We start from the raw sequence: 24,431 nt of genomic DNA, 5'->3' as shown, positions 1-24,431 counted from the left end.
GTGGGAGGGAGGGGGGCTGCGGTCGCACAGAGAAGCGAGATTAAACATTTATTCCAAGTTTTGTGTAATTTGTATACAGCGAGTGTTTTGAATGCTTCTTATTATAATGTATTCTTTTAACATGACTTCATCTATCCTAATGTGTACAAAATACTCCCCGCATATCCATGCTTTAACTTTTGATGCGAGCATTGTTTTCAACGTCGCTTGCTCAATCTGTGTCTATTCTTTGGCTCATATTTTCATCAGAAAAAAAGACTCCCTCCACAAGTGCATTTGTAGCTCGCAAGTACATACGGTTTTTCATGAGTGCTTATATATTTTGACAAGGAACGTCATTCTTTCTCGGCAGTGTTGAAACCATACAATCCAGCATTCTTCAATATGTTTCTTTTAACTTTCACGTCTCCAGCTTCTTGGCTTAAGAAATGTAAAAAAGCACTTCAAGGAAGTCATTTTCGTTAACTGGCATGAATTAGCTGTGAAGTAATGCCGAAGTGCACTGCTCTGAACATCAGCACAAAGAGGCGCTGGATCGAGAAAAGCCCATGAGAACTAGCTCGTCTCACCAAACTGGTTGCACCATCATTTGAGGTATGACAGGCAAATTTCATCAAGTCTTGCAATGTCTTACACTTCTTCGCTGCTAACTTTCCCCTGTTACTATAGTTTTGTAGTCTCGGAAATCATACCTAATGGCAGAAATGCATGCTCAAGTCGATCATTCGCTTTAGTTTGCAGCTGATTGAGAGCACTGTGGACTTCCATGGCTAGCATGGTGTCTTCAGTATTTAGCATGGTCACTTTAACCATAGTGGCTTGCTGTGAAAAATATATAGCCAAGTTCTGCACATATATTTTCACGAAGGGAATTCCTCTGCCCACAAAGACCGTGACTCCAAAGCTCTAAAGAGCATCAGAACCCTATAATGGTTGACATTAATGCCAGCCACCTGGTTTTATTGTTACCCAGAAGTCGCCAGTATTACGCTGCAGGAGTTGCGGAACAATTTGAACAATACCACCCCAACTTTCCCCTGTTCACCTGTTTCACCTGTTCCTGTCTCTGCGCACTGCCGTCTTTGTGGCCGCGTTTCCCGGCCATGAACAGGGAAGTGCGTATTTCCTGGCACTGCAACGGAAATGCCGGTGATACCAGCAGAGAGGCGGAGGACTGGGACACCGAGTTCGACGAGTGCGCGAAAGGTCGCGATGACCGAGACGAGGTTAACGGGTCCCAAGTGGTGGGAGGGGGATATGGGGCTCCAGAGGGTGGCAATTAAGGCGGCGAGTTCATCGATGCGCACTTCTAGGCACGAAATCGTCGGGCTTGTAGCCATCGAGACAGCAGTGACAGACGGGGAACCTGATCGGCGAGCTTTTCCAGGTGGTCGAAGGTGACCTCGCCGGTCGCCGCGACGTCGGTGTGGATAGGCTGCGAAAGGCGTTGGAGGAAAAGCTCCTGAAGCAACGCTAAGTGGGCGGTGATTCGCGCTTTCCGAAAAGTTTTCACATCCGGCGCAGCAGTTGGGAGGGTCGCCGGTCGCCAAGGTACCCTTCGGTGAGGAGCTGCTCGAGGCGTATGCGTTCTGACTGCATAAATTTATCCTGCGCCTTGGCCTTGAGGTCCGGATATCGCGTAGTGCCCGTGGGGCCGGAGAGAACATCCGAAAGCTTGCTGGAAAAATCAGGAGAACTGAGGTGACGTGGTAGTAGCACGTCGTTTCGAGGTGATGCGGTAGAATGAGAATTGCGCCTCTCTCCTATTGGAAACCCAACTTGCGGGTTCTGAGACCGGAGGAGTGGAAGGCGAAGATGCAGCGACGATACATCCTGAGGACGTGAGTCGTGTACCGTGGAGGTTTGGGCCGTATAATGGATTGCGTTTCTCTGAAGTTACAACGTCTAAGCTTATGCTTCAGTAGCGAAGGAAAGAAACACCTGTCCCGTATCGACGCCAGAATAAAATTGCGAGTCGTGGCCTCACGCGCCATGGCCAGGCGCCGTCTTTATTTTTTTCTCAGGCGGGCGCGCACTATTCCAGATCTAGGCGCCGCCTAAAGCAGAGTGCCACATATTCTTACTGAGGAAAGTAGTTTAAGGGTTAAGGTATTGCTACATAAGAAAAAAAGTCCCAGTTTCGCCCGAAAGGCGGAGAATGAATTGTGAGAGGAAATTAGTAAACAGCAAGATCTTCAGGTTTAGAGTTGCGCCTAACACCGGCAAAAAATCGCGAGTCAGTGGCGCTATACCAATCAAGGTACACCCAAGTTAAGAAGGACCACTAAGCTTCAAAAAAGACACTACTTCACGAGAACAGGGATAGGCCTCCCTGGTTCAGTATTCGTCCACTACCTCCCTCATGGCTCCTTCAGTGAACCAATGACCCTCAGTCCTCAGTAGCTGCGGAGCACTTGACCAAGACGGTGTTTAGAACTGTAACACAGAAAAGGGCGGTAATAATTTATGAAACCGGTTACGCCGCCGTGGAAACTGAACCTGGCAACGTTAAACAAATGAACCCTCTCGAGTGAAGCTAGGTTAGTAGGACTCTCAGCAACTATAAGACAGTGTGTGGGATATCATTGGCTTCAGTGAGCCTAGAGGAACTGCTGAGGCTTATACCGTGCTGACTAAGGGCCAGGTCCTTCGCTATACGCTCCTGACACTGTTCAGGCGGCGCGTCCGAGCAGCGATCGTCAGCGCCTCTTGCAGCACCATGCGTCAAAACTGACACTGACGGACAACGCTACTGAGGCAGCCCACGCATATGTGCCAGCGTGATCGCATGTTCATGCTCGTTTTCAAACGAACAAATGGCGCAAGTTTTGCTGTGCGGTTTCAAACCAATCTCAAAATTAGATGGTCGCAGATGCCCTGCCATTTGCCTTAAAGGGGCCCTATGCTGCCTTGCACGTTCACAGCGTGAAAAACGTCGCCGGTGTGACTGTGCTAGCGAGGTGTCACTCCCAGTCGTATCTATGGACTTGGGAAAACTCATGAGAAAACTCATGGTTTGATCAAGCAGCTCAATTGAGTGAGCAGGCACGGCTGAGCTTACTAAGGGTTAGGCGTAGGTGTTCTTGCCCAGCCATTTGAGTTACCGTAGACAAAACGTGTACTTCCGTGGAGTTGTTCTCGCACGTTTGCGAAGTCTCATTGGCCAGGAATAATAGGCGCCATTTAAGTTATGGGGTTTAACGTGCCAAAACCACTTTCTGATTATGAGGCATGCTGTAGTGGGTGACTCTCCGGAAATTTTGACTGCCTGGGGTTCTTGAACGTGCACCTAAATCTAAGTGCACGGGTGTTTTCGCATTTCGCCGCCATCGGATGGAAGCCGCCACGGCCGATAGGCGCCATATCTTTTCGAATTAGGAAAATGCTCTTTTAAACAACCTGCGCAAAAATTGTGTTAGACTGCTATGTCCTGCCAAGCAACCGCAGTAATTTGTTTGCAACTGCCGAGGCACCGGCACGACCTTGGGCCGCTCCGGTAGCCAAGACTCGGGTGATCGTATCCGGCAGCCTGAACCCAAGCAGAGCCGCACAGCGTGAATTGCTCAGCAACGCACGCAAGCCAGAGTGCCTGCAGCCGCCACAAAGTACGCTTCGTACAGAAAAATAAATAGCTCTAAGTGATATGGAGAATTCCCAAAAAATAAAAAAAATTATTTCGGCTTCCTGACAAGACTCTTTCTCGACCAAAAACTTCAGTCTACTGACTATAATACTTTCTAGTGCGATCCTCCAAAAGGGAAGCGCGAGCACGAAACCACGGCCGGGCAGAGAGTCTGTAGAGTCGGCGAGCAGGCAGTCCTTCGCGGCCACTATATACAGTCTTTGACGCAGCAGAACCGCCGTCCTCACGCTTTTTTTCCAGGACAGTTTTCGATGTCTTGCAATTTCGCCATCGTAAAACAGCGGTATGAGAACTTTTACCTGCAGGACGGTGGCGCACGTGGTTCAGAAGTTTCGAACCACACGCGGTCATAGCAACAACACGCGCACCAGCTGGATTCTACGCCGTCGACTGAAGTTGTATCAGTGGCACAGTTGCGCTTTCGACGCTACAGGTGGCGCGATCGTCGCCGCGAAACTCCACTGTGAGGCGCATATAGTGGATTCCTAGAAAAGAAACAACCCGGGGAAGGATTCATAATTCATAAGGAGATAGCTGGCAACATTTTAGAATTCGACAGCATTATTGAGAGGGTTGAATTAGTCGTAATAAATGTGAATATGAGGCATAGAAGAAAGGTAGTAAAAGCCTACCACCCGTTCTCCAGTCATAATGTTGATGAGATAGAACAGCTTTATGAAGATGGCGAGTAAGCGATAAAAAAAGTGCAAACTCATTATGTTGAGCCATGAGTGACTTCAATGCAAAAGTGCGCAAAATGTAGGCTGGCGAACAGGCAAATGGCAACTACGCCATCGATTCTAGAAGCACTAGATGAAAGATGGTACAATTCGCGGAATGGAAGAGGCTTCAAATATTGAACAAACTCTTCGGGAACCGTGGCAACAGAAAGTGTTTCTGGAGAAGCCTTAATGTTGAAAAAATAAATGGAGTGGACTTCATGCTTTCTGCCAATCTCAGCATAGTGTAAGATGTAGAAGTGCTAGGTAGGCGAAAGTGCATTGATGATAGGTTTGTGAGGTCTAGAATTGAACTCAATATGAAGAGAGAAAGAGTAAAATTAGTCAAGAAGAATCAAGCAAACCTAGACGCAGTAAGGGTAAACGCAAGCTAATTCAGGCTGGTTACTTGCAAATAAATGCGCATCGTTAGAGCAGAAAGATGAAGATAGCATTGAGGTAATGAATGAAACGGCTACTAGACGGGTTGCAGAAGCATCGAATGAAGTCGGAGGTAAGGCAGCGAGGCAGCCATTAGGTAAGCTCACCCTAGTAACGAAGGACATAATAAAGAAACGACAAAGAATGAAAGTGGCCAACACAAGAGATTGTATAGAATTTGTGGGACTGTCAAAACTCATGAATACGGAGAATGTAAAGCATACTTGCAATTGTAATGTAAGCAATACTGAGGAAGCAGTAAAAATATGCAACATGAAATCTGTGAAAAGGAAACTTGGCATAAGCCAAGATGTATGCAGTGAAAGAGAGGCGGCGGTATATTATTAGCAACGTCGAAGGTATAGTAAACGCGAAGTATTCTATACAGACCTGTGCAGTACTCAGAGCAGCCACAATATTTCCATTTGAAGCAGTAATAAACAGGTTGCAGAGGCACCTTCTATAACTAGTGATGAGATTAGGATTGTCTTGAAACACATGAAACGTGGAAAAGAGGCCCGAGAAGGTGGAATAACGGTCGATTTAATCAACGATAGAGCAGACATCATGCTTGAAAAGCTTGGAGCCCTTTATACGAAATGCCTTACAAGTTGAAAGGTTCTACAAAACTAGAAGAATGCCAAAACATACTAATTCACAAAAATGGAGATATAAAATAATCGAAAAATTATAGGCTCATTAGCTTAGTTCCAGTATTGTGTGAAATATTCACCAAGATAATTTCCATTAAAACAAGGGCAATGTTTCATCAATCAAGAGTCTGGCTTCAGGAATGGATACTCTACAATGAATTACAGCCATGTCATCAATCAGGTAATCGATAAATCTGCACAGTGCACACAGCGTCGCTATACGGCTTTCATAGATTATGCAAATACATTTGATTCAGTAGGGATGCAAGCAGCCATAGAGGCATTACATAGTGAAGGGCTACAGGAGGCTTATGTGAATATCTTACAAAATACCTGATTGTCTGCACATTACAAATACCTGATTGGCTACACTGATTGTCTGCAAGAACAGTAGCAATCACTGAATCACTGAATCACTGAATTCTCGAAAGAAGTATTCAAGCTAATAAAGTTGAAAGACTTTCGAGTGACGATCAGCAGCGAATGTATCAACAACCTTCGATTTGCTGATTACATTGTCCTTTTTATTACCACGAAGGACGAGTTACAACAAATGATTGACGACCATAACAGAGAAAGTGTAAGAGCGGGGTTGAAGATTAATGTGCAGAAAGCAATGATAATGATCAATAGCCTGGCAAGAGAACAAGACTACATGATCACCAGTCAGCCTCTAGAGTCTGTGAAGGAGCAGGTTTGTCTAGGTCAATTACTCACAGGAGACCCTGATGATCACGAGCAGGAAATTTAGAGAAGAATAAAGATAGGTTGGATAGTCTATGGCAGATGTTGTAAAATCCTGAGTGGAAGCTTACCACTGTCACTGAAAAGAACAACGTGCAATCAATGCCATCTACCGGTGCTAACTTGTGGAGCAGAAACTAGGAAGTTGACAAAGAATCTCGAGAACAAGTTAAGGACCACGCAAAGAGCGATGGAATGAAGAATGTTAGGCGTAACATCAAAAGGCAGGTAGAGAGCGGTGTGGATGAGAGAGCAACGGGGATAGGCGATATGCTAATTGACCTTAAGAGAAGAAAATGAAGCTGGGCAGGCCATATAATGCATAAGTTAAATAACCGGTGCACATTAGGGCAATGGAATGGATGCCAAGAGAAGTGCAGTAGAGGACGGCAGAAAACTAGGGGGCGTGATGAAATTAGGACGTTAGCAGGCGCAAGTTGGAATCCGTTGGCGCAGGACAGGGGCAATTGGAGACCGCAGGGAGAGGCCTTCGTCCTGCAGTGGACATAACGCTGTCTGGTGATGATTATGATCCTACTGCCCTTGTACAATGTAAGAATGGGATTTAAATTGTAAAGCTTTTTGTCACATGAAACATTTATCTTAAATTGGTGCTGCTTGATAAACATATGTATAAGGTCACGAAGTTGTAAATTTAAATAATGGAGAGACAATTTATCAGCATGTGATATCTCCCGCCACTCGATTTTATTGAGTGGTTTCTTCTCTGATAAGCTCTCCTTGCTTTTCTCATTGCAAGGAGATATTGTACCAAATGTCTTGAGCTCTTCCTTGCTCCAAGGAGATTCCGTCATTTCTTGTCCCCAGTACTTTCTGAGGCGCGCCTCGCAAGGAAAGGTAATAGAGAAAAAATTCTCACTCGCAATGGACGTCATTTCAGAAACAAGTTATATTCGCGAGTCAGCGCTGATTGCACACTTTCTCTATCCACTGTTTGACATTGTTTAATTGCAAATCACGCAATTCTCATTCGCTTGTTCGTGTTGTCGTGATTAACGTATCGCACCTACCCACGAGGGAATTGGGCACTGTTCACAATAGAAGCATGATGCAACGCCTTCCTTTTGCTAACGTGATAGCCTGTGTTACCTCTATATTTCCTCCTTGTTGGCTTTCCTAATCCGATATTTTGCCTTGTAGTTATTCTGGCAAGTGGCTCTACCCACTATAGAAAGAAAATTGCGTTTTTACAGCAGCTTGACCATGAAGACGTCAATTTTTTGCTCTGCAGAATTTCCAAGCGAACAAAACCTGTTGCGCCTGCACTGTGGACTAAAAAGTCATAGTACTCTGAGTACGTAAATGTGTTCAGAATTCATATAGTCAGCGCATCACTTTCTCAGCGTGCACCCGACCCTGCTAAATGCTACAGGCTTCCATGTATGCTGCAGACGACATTGAGTCCTAGGTATACTCATCTACGGCTCGTAGATGTAGTACTATGCTAAACGCAAGTGAGCAGCTATAAAAGTTCCACTGTTACTGCTTGTGACATCAGGATCTGGCATACAACGCAATCCGAGTGGGCGTGTGCTTCATGACCGTATTTCTTTAATGTGCGTAGATATTCTTCATAAGTAAGCTGACTTTCGATTTTGCACCGTTCACAAACTGTTCCACACTTCCACCGCCTCGGCAATATTATTGCAAGGTAAACAATATAGCTTTTCGTGCATACAAAGTTGTGCTGTCTTTTGATGGTTTGACGCTATAAGTGAAGACACAATAAAATAATATCGTGCATGAGCTTTCATCGAGCAAGTCATTGTACCATCTTCAACAGGTTCACTGACGAAGGTCCAGTTTTTCGCATTTGTAAAACTTACTACATTAACTCTCCTATAGCAGACAATCATCCAGTTGTGCAATTAGTATGGATTTGCGTGCCATTGGCAGCCATTAGCTACGATCCATGCGCTTCGTCCGTATACGGCTGAAATAGCTCACCGGCCTGCACCAAGCAAGAACGCTAATAGCGTCACTTTAGGAATGCAAATTTTCGGGCTAGTTGGCCCGTTGCAGTAATTCCGGTCAGAGCGCTGTATTCACACGGATAAGAAAGAAGTCACGACATTCGCTAACTATGAACTGGTTTTATATCACAAGAACATGATAGTCATACCGACAAAACGAGTAGAAATCATCGCAGGCGCAAAGCAACAATTTATAGATGGGCGAATTCTCTTCTGCTCAGAGTAGTGCACGAGGCACTGACGTTGCCAGCACCCTGCTTTGCAATCAAGCCTACTTCGACAATTTCCCGCGTATCCTTATGCGTATTTCTGAAGAAGACGGAACAATCCTTAAACAGTGGTGTAAACCCGCGATCGTCACAGTGCACGGAGACGTGCCCGTCTCGATAACAGTTCAGCTTATGCTAAAGTACCCTTGACCTGTGATTGAGGCATCTACCTGTCTGGCCTACGTACACCTTGCGGCATGAGAAAGGGAAGCGATAAACGACAGTTCGTATACAGTGCACAAACGGCGGCTGGGGATTCCTTGCGCATCCTCGGCGACTCTTTCTAAACGGATCGGTCGCCTTACATATGCAAAAAATTAATTGTTATCGAGATGACCATGTATCCGTGCACTGTGACTATTGCGGGTGTAAACACTGTTTAAGGATTCCTTCGTCGTGTTTAAGAATAGCGACATACATAAGCAGGAAATTGTTGAAGCAAGCTTCATTGCAAAAGAGGGTGCGAACCACGGCATCGTCCCGTCGATTACTCTGAGAAGAAGTGAAATGGCCTATCTGGAAAATATTGGTTTGTGCGTGTGATTTCTACTCATTTTGCCGGTATAAGTACCTTGCTCTTCGCAAATGAAGTTAGTTCATAGTTAGCGAACGTCCTGTCGTCTTTCGTATCCCTGTGAACCCCGCGCGATGACCTCCCCAATTACAGCATCACTTTCCGCAGGTACGCAAAGCAGAAACAAAGACATAGTAGTGTTTTCTTCTTTTTTTTTATGGAAACGGTCACATATCTCTTTCACATGTGAAATCAAAAGAAACAAAAATAAATAAATAAAACAAAATTCAACAAACAAATATAGTTAAATTCCGCTCAGTGTGAAGAAAGCGTTCATCACTCTACGCATCAACCAAATTGTTTCCATACTTCGCAGCGCTCCTGCTTCTTTTTGGTGCACGAAAAAGTTTTCAGGAAGGGCGGAAAGTTACTTAAAGCCACATTAAGGCGTAGCTTGGCTGGGCTCATTCCCAAGCTTTGTCGAAGATTTCGGGTGGAAGCGATGGCGTTATCGCAAAAGACTCCGGCGTAATTGTAGAAGAACATCTCCTTGGTGGACACGTGGACTAATGGCAGAGCATAGTAAAGCCGCGTGGCGTTATATTCTATGAGGGCTTGTTCGTAGAGCTCGTACAGCGGCCACAACACTGCATTGTCGAGAAAGTCTTGCTCTAGACGCGCCACGCTAAACCTGAATGGCGCCCACGATGTGGCATTGCTTGCTCTGCTGGTATTTTCGGCCGCCTCATATTGGCGTCGCAGGCACTGAGTGACATTCTCGTACGCAGCAATAGACTGTGTGCTCCACCATTTTCTCCGCGACATACGGTCGTCGAAGAGAGAGTTGCTGCGCAAAAGCGGCTGCAACAATGCCTTCAGCAGAGGCGCCGCAATCACGGGGTAAAGCTGAAAGGGAATCGTGCTTGAGATGGTACTCAGGAAGCCCACCAGTCCGTTCGGGGCAAAGACTAGGTTGTTCGTCGGCTGGTACTCGCTGCCCCATTCGAAAACAGACGCCGTGTATGCATTGTCGTACGCTGCGGTGACATTTCCGCCAACACCGTTCCCGAGCGCACTCCAGTAGATAGAGGAGGCGTATGAGAAGATTGCGAACACGGTCTCTAGCACGCCATCAGATTTCAGCGCCAACGTTGGTGTGTGCCGATAGTCTTCATATTGTACGAAGTTGTCCTGCGTGCCGAAAACAAAGGTCATGTTTTCCAGCTTTCGCTGCGCCGTAGCGATGTCATCTTTGGCGAACCAAGAACGTCGCGATTGCAGCATGTCGCGGATTGTCGCGCGCATCTTGTTGAACATCGCGCCGAGCTGGTCGTCGCGGTGCGTCCTGTACACATTCGCGAACTCCCTGTTTGACGTTAGCTTGGCCGCTATGCCGACACCATAGCGGTACATCTTCTCTAGCAATACGCTACATGCCGCGACCTGCGTATCAAAGTGATCGATGTCGGATCCGAGGTCGAATTCATAGAGCGTTCTATAGTCGGCCGGCATGAACGGTGAAACAGTTATCAGGGCCTTGAGGCCTACATAGTTGGCTACTGCAGTTTCATCGTCCGTCGTGTTGAAAATAGAACTCAGCCGAGTGAAAAACAAGGGATCCTCCAGGTATACGACAGACGATTCAGTTATATGCGTATCCGTCTTGAAAAGAAGTCTCATGTATCTCAGCCAGTCCCAGTGCGCGCTCTTCGGCAACGTGTTGATGGGCCACAGGTCGTTCGGGGGGTATTCAGCGTGCTTGCTGTCTAGGTACGTTAGTCTCTGCAGCGCTTCTTCAAGCCTCAATATTTGTTTGCCTGCTATATCGCCGACGGTCTTGTTCCCAGAAAGGTTCAGAGCATGGACGATAATGTCTTCGTACCGTTTCGCAGTGGCAGATCGCGACCGGGAAACGTAGCGCTCCAAGTACGTGAGTGGTCTTTTGAGTATGATTTGCGGTGGGCCGCGTCGGTGGGCACTTCGCAGAAGGATGACTCGATATAGCGTATGAAGCATCAAATATCGATCTCCGCTGGACACGAGTGTCACTAGGTCACCGGCAAACTTGAGGAGTGGCCATCCACTGAGCCCCAGGACATCGAGGATTTTGGCCCACGCGTGCAGCGCGTCCCCCTTGCCACTTGCTGTCATGCACTTCTCGTGTACCCATATAGCCTGAACAAGGAAATTGCTTTCGAAGGGTCTCGGGTTTCGTCCTTTGGCAGCGAGGAATCTCCTGAAGAACCTATCAAAATCAAGAAGGAGCTGCCCGGTGCTCCAGCGAGGGTATGGCTGATGTGCGAAGTCCCCTGCGCTGTGCCTGAAACAAGAGGAAGCATTTCAAATAACTTATTTCAGCTTTCCATGCCTCAGGAATCATGTTTAACAAATCCGGTGCAACTTTTAGCACTTTTGTTATGCAGAGCGGCTATGCGACTCTTTTTGATCTGTATAAGCGCTTGATACTACGAAAGAAGTTCAGCAAATGTTATTCCTGTGCTCAAAGCTAACAACATGTGCCGTTGTGGCAAAGATGGTTTCGGTGTGATAAACTGTTAGCTGATGCGTGAAGTAGAACAAGAGATGAGGGAAGACATCACCCGAAAGTATTGACACGGAGGTGATATCTAGCAACCACGCGGACGTCGAAGCCATGACTATAAGTGATAACTCATCGAAGCGCCACCAACACACCATCTATCACTAGGAACAGCACACACAAATATTAGGGGAAAACCACATTGTTTCGTAGTGTAAAGGATACGCATGATTCAGCGCTGCGTAAAAGACATTGGACGCCTTTATCTCGTTACCCCCACTGTACTTTTAAACGTGCAGCAAAATTTTTATTTGCTAATAATTAAAGCTGAAACATGCCTTTTTCCCTTATAAGCCGCGTTGCTAAGTTGCTTGCCAATACCAACGCATTACAGTTTTTCTCTCAAGTCCATGATGCCGTTCGTGTAATCAGAGCCAAACGTAGATGAGTAATAAAGATAGCAAGACTATGCACATGCCTTATTTTTGTATCATGCTTAATACTTACTTCCCGAAGCAGATTTTTGCGCGTAATTTCTACTAAAATATGAGGTCAGGGATGCATGGATAATATTACGCGTACAGATTGAATGACTGTTATCCAGAATTGTCCATCAACCAATTTGTATGTAACCTGTCGCAAAAAAAAACAGTCCTATGGCTGAATGAGGCCATGCATAGGCATGCCGCCTACTAGGTCAGAGCACTATATGATAAGCATATTGAGACGTGTACTTATCTTTATCGGGCGACCGTGTTTCGCCGCCTAACAAATGTTATCGCACAGCGCGGGACGCGCCTCCATGTATCCGAAGTTTCTGGAAAGTTATCGATGCTGCTATCCGCTGTCTGTTGTCGCCGAATCTTAAGTTATCCGATTTCACCGACTGACGCGAATGGTGTAGAACTTTGTGGAAGGCACTAGGGTCCGAACGATTAGTCTGGAACATTCGACGACTGCTGTATAAAAGCCAATGCGCTTGACCCGCTGATCAGATTTTTCGACGATCTCCGAGCGTGTTCGCAGCTATCGTTGTGCTATAAGTGTAGCCTGTTTTTCTGGGCACAGGTTCGCCCAATAAAACTTAGTTTTGTCTTTCACAGTATTGCTACTGTGTTCTTCAATGTCACCACCACGTGACATCTGGTGAAGGTGCTTTTCGTTCATGTACCGGACGCCCCCGACAAGCCATGATCCAAGCCCGGACCACAAAGAGAACACAAACGTAGTCCCTGAGCATCGGGCAAGCGGCCGTCTTTAATAGCTGCCCCGGGAACACGGACTTCTACCTGAGAAGACCAAGAAGATTGTGGCCAAGCCAAGACCGACGGCAGCCCCAGCGTCCCCAATCGTGCTGCAGCAGCCCAGGGAACCTCCGATGCTCCGCGGTTCAACATTCGAGGACCCGTAAACCTGGCTCGAGACGTATGAGAGGGTCGCTGCATTTAACAGCTAGAACAGCGACGACAAACTGCGACATGTTTTCTTCGCATTGGAGGACGCTGCCCTGACATGGTTCGAGAATCGAGAAGCCACCTTAACGACGTGGGACCTGTTCCGAAGCGGCTTCTTGCAAGCATTTACAAGCGTGGTGCGAAAAGAGCGAGCCCTAGCTCTACTAGAAACCAGAGCGCAGCTGCCAAATCAGACGATCGCGATCTTCACAGACGAGATGGCCCGTCTTTTCCGGCACGCCGATCCGGAAAGATCGGAGGAGAAGAAAGTCCGCTTCCTGATGCGGGGCGTCAAGCAAGAACTTTTCGCCGGAATTATTCGTAACCCAACCAAGACTGTGGCTGAGTTTTCTGCAGAGGCATCGACGATCGAGAAAACTCTGGAGATGCGCACCCGGCGACATAACCGCCAGGGGCTCACGCCACAGTACGCCATCCAAGGACTGGGTTCGAACGACCTTCAAGAGACCATCAGGACCATTGTGCGCGAAGAACTGTGCAAAGTCCTATTTTCGTCGCAGCCTCAAGTGGCCTCGATCGCCGACATCGTGAAAGATGAGTTTCAGCGATCGATCGGAGTTCCCGAGGTACAACCACAATCATCGCAGCCCCAGCCAGAAACAATGACGTACGCCGCCGTCGCCCGCCTTCAAGGTCCCCCTCCACGACCGCGCCAGGGCCCTGTAACGCCGTGATTCCGTCGACCACCGCCGCCGCCGCCAGCACGTCCACCCGTCGCCCAGCAAAGAGGCCCGAGGAAGACAGACGTTTGCCGCGCTCCTGAAGACAACCCGCTCTGCTACCACTGCGGCGAAGCCGGCCATGTGTACCGCCGATGCCCATACGGCTACTTGGGACTCAGAGGGTTCGCCGTCAACGCGCCGCGTCCACAGCTTGGGGAGCGCCCACGTGACATCGCCGATTACATAGCCGCCACTCAGTGCAACTCTCGACGACAGTCCCATTCGCCGTCACCAGGCCGCTACCTGTCGCCGCAGCGCCGCCATGCACCGGCCCAGCCCGGGGCCGGTCAGCGAGCCCGTATCTGGAAAACTAAAAGCAGCAACCGATGGAGGTGCGGTTGCTGTTCGTCGAACTGACGAAGATCCTCCGCTGCCGACGAAGACGGCGAGGAGACCATCTCGACGACATAATGACACGACGCCGTCCCGGCGAAGTCAGGAAGCCAAGACTGCACCGACGAAAGACGACTTGACCACTCGACGTACCAGCTTCAGTTCAGCACGACGCAGCCGTGATCGGACGCCAAGACCTAACTGCAACGCCAGACAACGAACCACCGACCTCGAAGTGCTTCTCGACTGCCACGGAGTTACCGCTTTAGTGTACACAGGGGCTGATTACTCTGTAATGAGTGGACACATCGCCGCCCAGCTAAGAAAATTACGACCACATGGGAAGGCCCTCAAAATCTTACCGCTGGAGGACACCTCATAACGCCGACAGGAATCTGCACGGCAAGAATAACTATTCATGACCGGACTTACCCTTCCACCTTCGGTATCCTCCAACAGTGTTCACGAGACGGCATTCTCGGTATGGACTTCCTGAACCAACACGGCGCAATCATCGACCTGAAGTCGAAATCAATAACCCTGTCGGAAGATAAAGCGATACCGCAGGAGAGCCCTCGTAGTCACCACGCCTTGAGCGTGCTCGAAGATCAAGTGAGCATCCCGCCTCGCTCCAGCATTGTTATTTCGGTCGGCACCGAAACACCCTCTGACGTAGAAGGCGCCATCGAAGGCAACCAATGTCTACTGCTAGACCGTGAAATTTGCGTCGCCAGAGGGATCGCTCGACTGCATGGAGGAAAAACTGAAGTGTTGCTGACAAACTTCAGCCAGGAGTTCAAGCTCATGAACAAGGGCACGACGATCGCGTACAACGAGGAAATTCTGGAAACCAGTAATGCGTTTGTCCTCTCGGATTCCGCCGCATCTACCCCGACGACCATGGTTCACGAACGAGACTACGACATTAATCCTAGTCTCCCCGTGCTTAACCAGCATCAGCTCAGAAGTCTGCTCCGATGATACTAAGGCTGCTTTTCGACGTCATCGAGGATTCGACAAACACCAGTCGCCAAGCATCGCGTAATCACCGAGGAGTGCGCTCGGCCACTCCGCCAGAGCGCTTGCCGAGTTTCGCCACGAGAACTTGAAGCTATAGGAGAACAAGTCGATGAAATGCTGCGCGACGACACCATCCAGCCGTCCAAAAGCTCGTTGGCATCCCCTGTTGTCCTGGTGAAGAAAAAGGATGGAGCCCTACGTTTCTGTGTTGAATATCGTCGCCTGAACAAGATCATGAAGAAGGACGTATGCCCCCTCCCACGGATAGACGACGCATTAGATCGGCTCTGCAATGCTAAATACTTCTCGACGATGAACCTTAAGTCTGACCATTGGCAAATAGAAGTCGACGAAAGAAATCGCGAAAAGACCGCCTTCATCACCCCACAGGGCCTCTACGAGTCCCAGGTTATGCGACTTCCACTGTGCTTGGCGCCTGCAACGTTCCAGCGCGTGATGGACACGGTTTTAGCAGGATTGAAGTGGCAGACCTGTCTCGTTTACATGGATGACGTCGGTGTCTACGCGGGAAATTTCGACGATCACCTTAGGCGACTTGCAACAGTACTAGAGGCTATCAAGTCATCAGGGCTCACTCTGAAGCCAGAGAAGTGCCGCTTCGCTTACGATGAGCTTCTGTTCCTAGACCACGTCTTCAGCAAGTCTGGAGTCTGCCCTGATCCGCAGAAGACAGCTGCTATCGCAAAGTTCCCGCACCTCATCGACAAGAAGGCAGTGCGTAGATTTCTTGGCATGTGTGCCTACTACAGGCGATTTGTCAAGGACTTTTCACGCATCGCTGAGCCGCTGACACAGCTAACTAAATGTGACGTCGAGTTCAAGTGGGAAACGCCGCAGGCCGACGCACTTCAAGAACTCAAACGACGCATGCAGTCGCCGCCCGTATTTGCGTACTTCGACGAGCACGCCGATACCGAAATCCACACTGATGGCGGTAGCCTAGGCCTCGGTGCCGCCCTAGTCCAGAGAAAAGGTGGACACGAACACGTGATAGCTTACGCTAGCCGGTCGTTGTCAAAAGCGTAAGGCAATTATTCTACAACCTAAAAGGAATGCCTCGGCATCGTTTGGGCTACAGCGAAATTTCGCTCTTACCTATATGGCAGGCCATTAAAAGTGGTCAGCGACCATCACGCGTTGTGTTGGCTAGCTAACTTAAAGGACCCTTCAGGACGGCTGGCACGGTGGGGCCTCAGACTACAAGAATACGACATCACTGCAACATGCAATTCCGGATGAAAACATTCAGATGCCGATTGCCTATCAAGCGGCCCACGGCCGCAAGAAGACGAGGATGACGACGCCTTACTTGGAACAATAAGTGCGGAAGACTTCGCCGAACAGCAACGAGGAGACCTGGAGCTGAAAGCCCTAGTCGAGTACTTGGAAGGGCACACCGACGTTGTCCCTAGGGCGTTTAAGCGTGGATTGTCTTCGTTCACACTTCAAAACAACCTGCTCGTGAAGATGAACTTCTCAACAGTCCGTGCCAACTACCTTCTTGTTGTTCCGTCGGCGCTGCGTCCAGAAGTACTGCACGCCCTACATGACAATCCGACTGCTGGGCACCTCGGTTTCTCCCGGACGCTATTGAGGATACAAGAAAGGTATTAAAGGCCGCATCTAACCGCCGATGTCGCCCGTTACGTCAAGCCATGCCGAGACTGTCAGCGATGCAAGACACCACCGAAGAGGCCAGCGGGAATACTACAGCCGATCAAGCCTCCTTACCGACCTTTTCAGCAGATCGCGATGGACTTGTTCGGACCGCTTCCGACGTAAACTTCCGGGAATAAAAGGATCGTCGTGGCGACGGACTGTCTCACCCGCTTCGCTGAAACTAAAGCTCTAGCGAAAGGCAGCGCAGCCGAAGTGGCGAAATTTTTCGTCGAGAACATCCTGCTGCGACATGGTGCTCCAGAAGTCCTCATCACCGACAGAGGAACGGCTTTTACTGCAGAGCTCACGCAAGCCATTCTGCAATACAGCCAGTCAAGTCACAGGAGGACAGCTGCCTACCATCCGCAGACGAATGGTCTCACGGAGCGCCTGAACAAGACCCTCGCCGACATGCTAGCAATGTACGTCGACGTCGAGCTCACGACATGGGATGCGGTCCTGCCGTACGCATCATTCGCTTACAACACGGCGGTGCAAGAAACATCACAGATCACGCCATTTAAGCTGGTTTACAGCAGGAACCCGACGACGACGCTCGACGCCATGCTGCCGCACGTCACTGACGAGGAAAATCTTGACGTCGTTACCTATCTCCAGTGCTCCAAAGAAGCTCTACAGCTCGCCCGCCTACGGATAAAGAACCAGCAGCGTACCGACAACCGACACTACAACCTGCGACGACGCTTCGTCGAGTACCAGCCCGGCGACCATGTTTGGGTATGGACCCCGATACACCAACGAGGGCTGAGCGAGAAACTATTGCGGCGCTAGTTCGGACCCTACAAGGTCATCCGACGTATTGGCGCGCTGGACTATGAGGTCGTGCGAGACGGCATTTCGCATTCACAGCGACGCCGTGCACGATCTGTAGTGGTCCACCTGGTGCGCCTTATACCCTTTTACGGACGCTGACGAACTTCCTTATTTTGTTGTTTTCTTTGCTGCGAGTGCTTTACTCTTCGTTTGTTTGCAGCATCGGGTCGATGCTTTTTAAGAGGGTGGTAATGAAACGTGTAGTTATCTTTATCGCGCGACCACGTTTCGCCGCCTAACAAATGTTATCGCACAGCGCGGGACGCGCCTGCATGTATCCCAAGTTCCTGGGAAGTTATGGATGCTTCTATCCGCTGTCTGTTGTCGCCGAACCTTAAGTTATCTGATTTCATTGCCTGACGCGAATGGTGTAGAACTTTGTGGGAGGCACGCGGGTCCCAACGATTAGTCTGGAACATTCGGCGACTGCTGTATAAAAGCCGACGCGCTTGACCAGCTGATCAGATTTTTCGACGATCAGCGACGGTGTTCGCCGCTATCGTTGGGCTATTAGTGTAGCCTGTTTTTGTGGGCACAGGTTCGCCCAATAAAAGTTAGTTTTGTCTTTCACAGTATTGCTACTGTGTTCTTCAACGTCACCTCCACGTGACAATATGTGTAACCTAGCAGCTACCGCGAGATAGTGCCTGCGGCCGCTGGAGCAGTTCGCCGCCGGTCACCTGGTCACTCTAGACAAGTGTTTCCGACTTCAGCATCCGACTGATTGCAACTTTGTAGCGTGGCAAGAAGATGAATGCAGGTATGCTCTACAAAGTTCGTTGGGTGTACGTGTATGTTAAAATGATATGTGTTCTAAACACTTCTATGATGATTTTTACACTTAATTCAGCAATATATTTTTGCTAATTAAAAAAATCTTCACAGACAGTTTGTATATATAAAGTTATGGTAGCGTTCTCAACAATATCAGTATATTTACCTTTGTTTTCTTGTTCTAATTTTTATATGCAGACGTCATTCAGGTAAGAGTTTATTACAATTTTATCAGTGCAAAATAACACGAAACAGCAAATACGGTGATTATTCCTTTTGGAAACAAGATGAGCAATTGATTAAAAAGAGAGCAACCCCCGTTTGGGAACCACAAGTTGACCCCATATCGCGATAGATCACGATCATCTAACAATAATTTCACCCACCAAATCATGCAACATATTGTCACGTGGTCGTGACGTCAACGAACACAGTAGCAATACTGTCAAAGGCAAAACTAGGTTTTATTGGGCGAACCTGTGCCCACAAAACAGGCTACACTTAAAGCACAACGAGAGCGGCGAACACAGTCACGATCGTCGATCGTCGATCAGCGGGTCCAGCGCGTCGGCTTTTATACAGTAGTCATCGAATGTTCCAGACTAATCGTTGGGATCCGCGTGCTTGCCACAAAGTTCTACACCATTCGCGTCACGCGATGAAATCAGATAGCTCAAGGTTCGGCGACAACAGACAGCGGACAGAAGCATCGATAACTTTCCAGAAACTTCGGATACATGGAGGCGCGTCCCGCGCTGTGCGATAAGATTTGTTAGGCGGCGAAACGTGGTCGCCCGATAAATATAAGTGCCCGTGTCAATATTACTGATTCTAAAAACTGACTGTCGTCGCAAGAGAGGCTGAGATTATGTTCAATATTCCAACAAACACTAAACTAAATGCCGAATGCTTCGTTTTTTACGCCTGCATTCATCTTCAAATATCGCATATTACTTTCTATGAATAAATATATTAGCAGCGTGTGTGACTGGGAAAGCAGCGCCGAAGCCTTACCGCTTCACATGCCGCGAAGTCATAGGTAACGCACTTGAGTAGTAAAAATAGCTCCCAACAAGAAAGATTGCCACTAAATACTAGTTTTGCTACCAGAAGGCTAAGCTGGCCAGCATAACGTATCATTTGGCCATTCATGTAGGTTGTTGTTTGTTTACGAAGTTTCAAAATATAGCATATACATTTCAACTGCATGGATGTTGGCTCTTTATAGAGTACACCATCGTCAAGATTAAAAGAAAGCAACCCAAGAATGCAAGAATGCAGTTAGTGTGAAAACAACATTCGGCACTAAAATTATAAAAATTTAGCTGGTGTCTGGGCACAAATTGTTCAAGGACCTCCATCACATCAGTCAGCTAAAAAGAAAAAGAAAACAGACAGAAGCCACTGATCGTCACTCGCCAAATTTAAGCGCAGCGCTCAAGAGAGCTCACACTCATCAAAGCAGAACTCCGATAAGCTCATTCGAAACCGTCCATAAGAAGTCATACAGCGCTTCTATCGGTCTCAGACTCAAGTAGAATGACCAAAATCAAACTCGGACAAGGTGAATGCAAATAACGGGCTTTTACGACTAGATGAAGGTCCACTATTACGTCAGTAATGATTCAGATTCACATTTGTGAAATCACGGCTGCATTGAAAATTGTTGATGAAGGTCAACTTGGCGCAGACTCACAATTTATATTAGGAGGACTCAGGATCGCGTGTTCAGCGAGGTCCACAGCATAATCTATACTTATTCGCGCCATAGCGGATGGGCTGTATTGACTCGTTGCCATTGCAACACACGCAAGTAGGTGGGTTGGCAGAGGGTCAAGAAAGCACACTGGGTGATGTACAAAGAAACTCAAATTGTTGCAATATTGTTCACTAGCGTGGCCTGCGCTCCTTTTAATGCTCCGGGTTGGCACCGTAGGTGCTGCGAACACAAGCAACTTCTCGGTCTGTCGCACTGACATGCTCGTTAAATAAACGGGGCTCAGAATACATAGAATTCAGATGCTCATTTCGCAAGTTTCTACAGCAAAGCTGCCAAGCAATGTGTAGTGAAGATACCGTGCATTTCAGGCTTTTACAAGAAGGATTTCTGAGGCCACAGTTTATCTCAGTGCAGACTACTTAAAATAATGATTATAGCACCGGTGACGTTTCCAACGCTGAAAGGATGGCGTGCAATTTCTAATGGAAACGAAATGAACTAGCATTGTTTGAAAACGCAGCATGAAACGCTCAGTAGTTTTGACAGACAGTCACAGCCGCAGTCAATCTTTTATCGTTAATTCACGAAAGCACATATTTAGGCGTTGTGCTTGCCGCTTAAGCTGTAAAAAGGTTTGTTGCGCAACGTTCTCGGCAATATATTTTCTGCGCATTCAAATAATTGCATAATGTGTACTTTTACGGCCAAGCTGGTGCTGCAACTGGACGGACTCAAGAACTTTATATGCCAGTTCTACTGGTTTTCGGAGAAGGTATGGCTTAAGGCACGTCCGACCTATCGCTTGAACGTTGTTAAACAGTTACGTTAGATGGATCGGGAAGTTATTGTATAGAAGTACGTCCAACACATCTCACTTGTTTAGACATGTTTCAGCATAAGCACGCTGAACATCTGAGTGTGTGCTTGCCTCGCATCAACGCTCATTCTATGTGTGCTGAGAGCAGCGTGCCTGAGACGGCGCTGCCAGCGCCTTCGGCCTGCTCATCACTGCTGCAACGACAGCCGCATCTGCTTTCATAGCGTCAATTCACGCTTACGCAGCAAGAAAAACGGATATTTGGTACCACTTGATGCGATATCATGACATGTGCTTCTCACAATCCTACAAATGAAACAATTACACTGTACTACTGATTCACTTACGTGACTGGTGGAAATGCGCCTCTGCTGCAGCACTTCGCAATTAGAAAACGCCAAAGTCAGAACGGCGATCCACAAATTAACAAAAATGTGAAATAGCCAAAGCAAAGAAGCACAAGTGTTCTGCGAACAGTTAGGTGCAATGACCACTCAAGTTCGTTTTTGTTCGCGGAAAGGCGCGAGTGACCCTTGTAGGCCGTTTACTTTGCCGCTCGCAAGCGGTTTCTCATTTAACGCGTCTTCGGGAGACTTCTGTAATCACACCTCTATAAAGACCCACAACAAAATCTTTATAATTGGTAGTGCCAGTTAGGGCGTTTTAGGAGGCTCCGTGGTCCTGGAACGCTTGAAAGCATGGTCGGCCGGCAGCATACGCACTTATTCTTTGATGCTGTTTCGTCTATTTCAATTAGTGAAGTTTGTATGGGTACAATTCTGCGCAAACGTGATGGAGGTACAGTCACTCATGGAATGACAGCGCGGCCGACGACTCACTGTTCTAACAAAACAGATGTTTCCAATTGGCAGTGTTCAAAACTGTATTGTCACGTAGTGGTGAGAGTGAAGAAGGCAGCGAAAGTGAATGACAAAACTAGTGTTTTTTTGGGCCAACTTGTGCCCTCAAAAACAGGCTACACTTAAACAACAACGATAGCGGCGCACACAGTCGGCGATCGTCGAAAATCTGCTTAGCGAGCAAAGTGCGTCAGCTTTTATGCATCATTTATCGAAAGTTCCAATTATCGCTGGTGCCCGCGTGTCTTCCAGAATTTCTAGCATGCGAAAAAAATTCAGCTAGAGGGGACACTCGGCGAAAACTGGCAACAGGAAACGCGTCACGGCTAGTGTTATTCGTATCCGTTAGTTGACGCGAACATCGGAAAAGAAGAACGCGAAATGAACTTACAGGCAACGTTTTATTCTTTTTTACTCCGCTAAAACGAAAATGTTTTTTTATAAATGAACTGATACTGTGCGAATTACTTTTCTTGCGTTACCTAGCAACAAGTTAACGGCATGCCAGGCAGGGTGTTTGTAAACTGGTAACGAAGCTTGCATGGAAGCCCACATGTTAAGAAAATGGGGCTCGTTGCAACCGTCGCCACCTACGTATTGTGGGGGCAACAAACAGCAAGCGAAAATGGAAAAAGAAGAAAGCGGCATCATAACCGAAAATGGCAGTGACGTCAAGATCGTACGCTGCTTGGTGCGAATGTATTAATATATTTAGCCTCCGGCATTACGGCCGCTACGACAGCAGTTATTTTTCTTTTGATGCTGAGGCGAGCTTGCGACTCATCTCAGCTGAAACGCCAGCGTGTCCTTTAACTATTAGGAGTGGCGTATGTTTTAATGTAAACGTAATTGGGCTGTTATTGATAGCAATTTTTCCAGCAGCTTCTTTAGGAAGCTGCTGACCGCGCCCGATTATGCGTAATACCTTGCGACACCTTGTATTCATATCCAACAATCATCGGACAACACTGCCTTACATTATCATTTAGAAAACATTCATACTACTCATTTTGCTGCCCCTCGGACGCTCAGAGCCCATGGTACGGAGAGTAAACGAAAAAAAGCACGAGGTTTTTTCGCGGAGCGTTCCGAATTTATCGTCACGACAAGACAAGCGTGTCGGATGCCACAGCGTAAACTTGCCCGATAAAAAAAAAAAAAAAACTGCACTCACACCTTTCGCCTACGGATGCAGTACGCTCGGTCACGCCAAGCTTGAAGGGAAGCGCACGCCCCACTTTGAAGAAACACGCAATGAAATAAAAAAAAACCGGACGAAACCCCCGCGTTCAAGCGAACAACACCACTGCTCACGACATAACAGCTGGTTTGCACAACCATGCCAAGCCTTGCGCTAGAATCACTGGTTGGTAAGGGTCTCCAAAAAGAACTAATAAATTGTGGAATGCAAAAAAAAAGAACATTTGTTCTTTCTGTGCAGGAAAAATATCTGAAACGAAAAGGTTACTTGTATGCCAGTCTTCTGATTAAAAATTTAAGATCATTTATTTTTTCACAGGTTTCCTAGTTTCAGTGTTTGTCTCCCCCCCCCCCTTCCCTCTCCTTGTCACGCTTCGATCTTGCACCACTATTGATATACTTGGCGATAGGTTTTGGCGCACTTTTTGTTCCAAGCTTCGCGACCTATTTAGGTGGACATTGCGCCAGGCGCGACAGATGCATGCGTGATGCGCCAGACAGGCCCCCGAAGACAGCGAGGCTGGTTACGCATGTGAAGTTCGCCTGTTCGGCCACCTACATCTTTTAGATGTAGCGTGTTTATCGGACTCGAGGGGTATTCTTGCATTTTTCTGCACTTCGACACGGAACCACTGCACTATTGTACTAGGGCAAGGTGAGAAATTTTGTTTGACAGTCGACGACACATTTCAAGCAATTTTTGCTTTTACGGCATGGAACCGAGACTTCTGACGCAATTAGCAAAAATTTCTGGGCCGTCTTGGCGTAGTTAATTTGAGTTATTGACACGTACTGGGAGATGTTTTCGATGCTTTCTATGAGCTCCAACATTAGTATAACTTATTTTGGCAGTTTTTGGGCACGCTCGCAGCATCCGGCTTTGTGATGCAGTTAGTGAAAAGCACATCGGCCGTGTGACGCAGTTTCGCGTGTACTGAATCTTATCGGGACAACTGCCGGAACTATTCTGACCCACAACATTATTGTAAATTGTTGAGGTAAGCTCGCTGAGCCTGTGGTTGTGACACAGTTAGCAAAAAAAAGCAAGCTTGCCGTGGTGACAGTTAGTTTGCCGTGTACTGAATTTTAGTAGTACAAATTTGTGACACTTTCTATGGCCCCACAACATATGCCAAGATATGCCCAATCGCGACGAGCGATTGCGAAGAGTGACAGCACTGGAGTTTTTTGCTTGCGCCGGAAGAACGTGCAAAAGATGACACCGAGGCCGTCGAAAACTAGGAACTCAAATATTTTGTATTCTGAACGACTGAAAACAGGCTTTGGAACCACGCTGTTCTCTTGAGTGCGAGTAGAAGACATTCTGCGAGCGTCTAGCATGGTCTGGCTGATAGCCTGTGTTGTGGCCACCTCTGTATATGCAGCGTACTCTGGCATCGGCCGAGACCAAGTTCTTTTGGAAACGCGCAGTCACCCGTGCGTTCGTGCTCTAAAGTGCAGCAAATAATGCCCGCGAATG

General features: G+C 47.8%; 1 protein-coding gene across 1 annotated transcript in view; it reads right to left on the bottom strand.

The window, feature by feature from the left end:
• Nucleotides 1–1,509: 1,509 nt before the first annotated feature.
• Nucleotides 1,510–24,431, bottom strand: part of LOC142574983 (neprilysin-2-like) — a 43,870-nt gene continuing 20,948 nt past the window's right edge. Inside the window, exons 3-4 of the mRNA XM_075683960.1 lie at nucleotides 9,684–11,297; nucleotides 1,510–1,678 (exon numbers count right to left, since the gene is read on the bottom strand). Of these exons, the coding sequence (XP_075540075.1) occupies nucleotides 1,510–1,678; nucleotides 9,684–11,297 (1,783 nt within the window). The remainder of the gene's footprint in view (nucleotides 1,679–9,683; nucleotides 11,298–24,431) is intronic.

The sequence above is a fragment of the Dermacentor variabilis genome, chromosome 3 (assembly GCF_050947875.1).
Source record: "Dermacentor variabilis isolate Ectoservices chromosome 3, ASM5094787v1, whole genome shotgun sequence".
Classification (NCBI taxonomy): domain Eukaryota; kingdom Metazoa; phylum Arthropoda; class Arachnida; order Ixodida; family Ixodidae; genus Dermacentor; species Dermacentor variabilis.
Note: the sequence above shows the minus strand (reverse complement) of the source record. Positions and strands in the feature narration are given on the sequence as shown.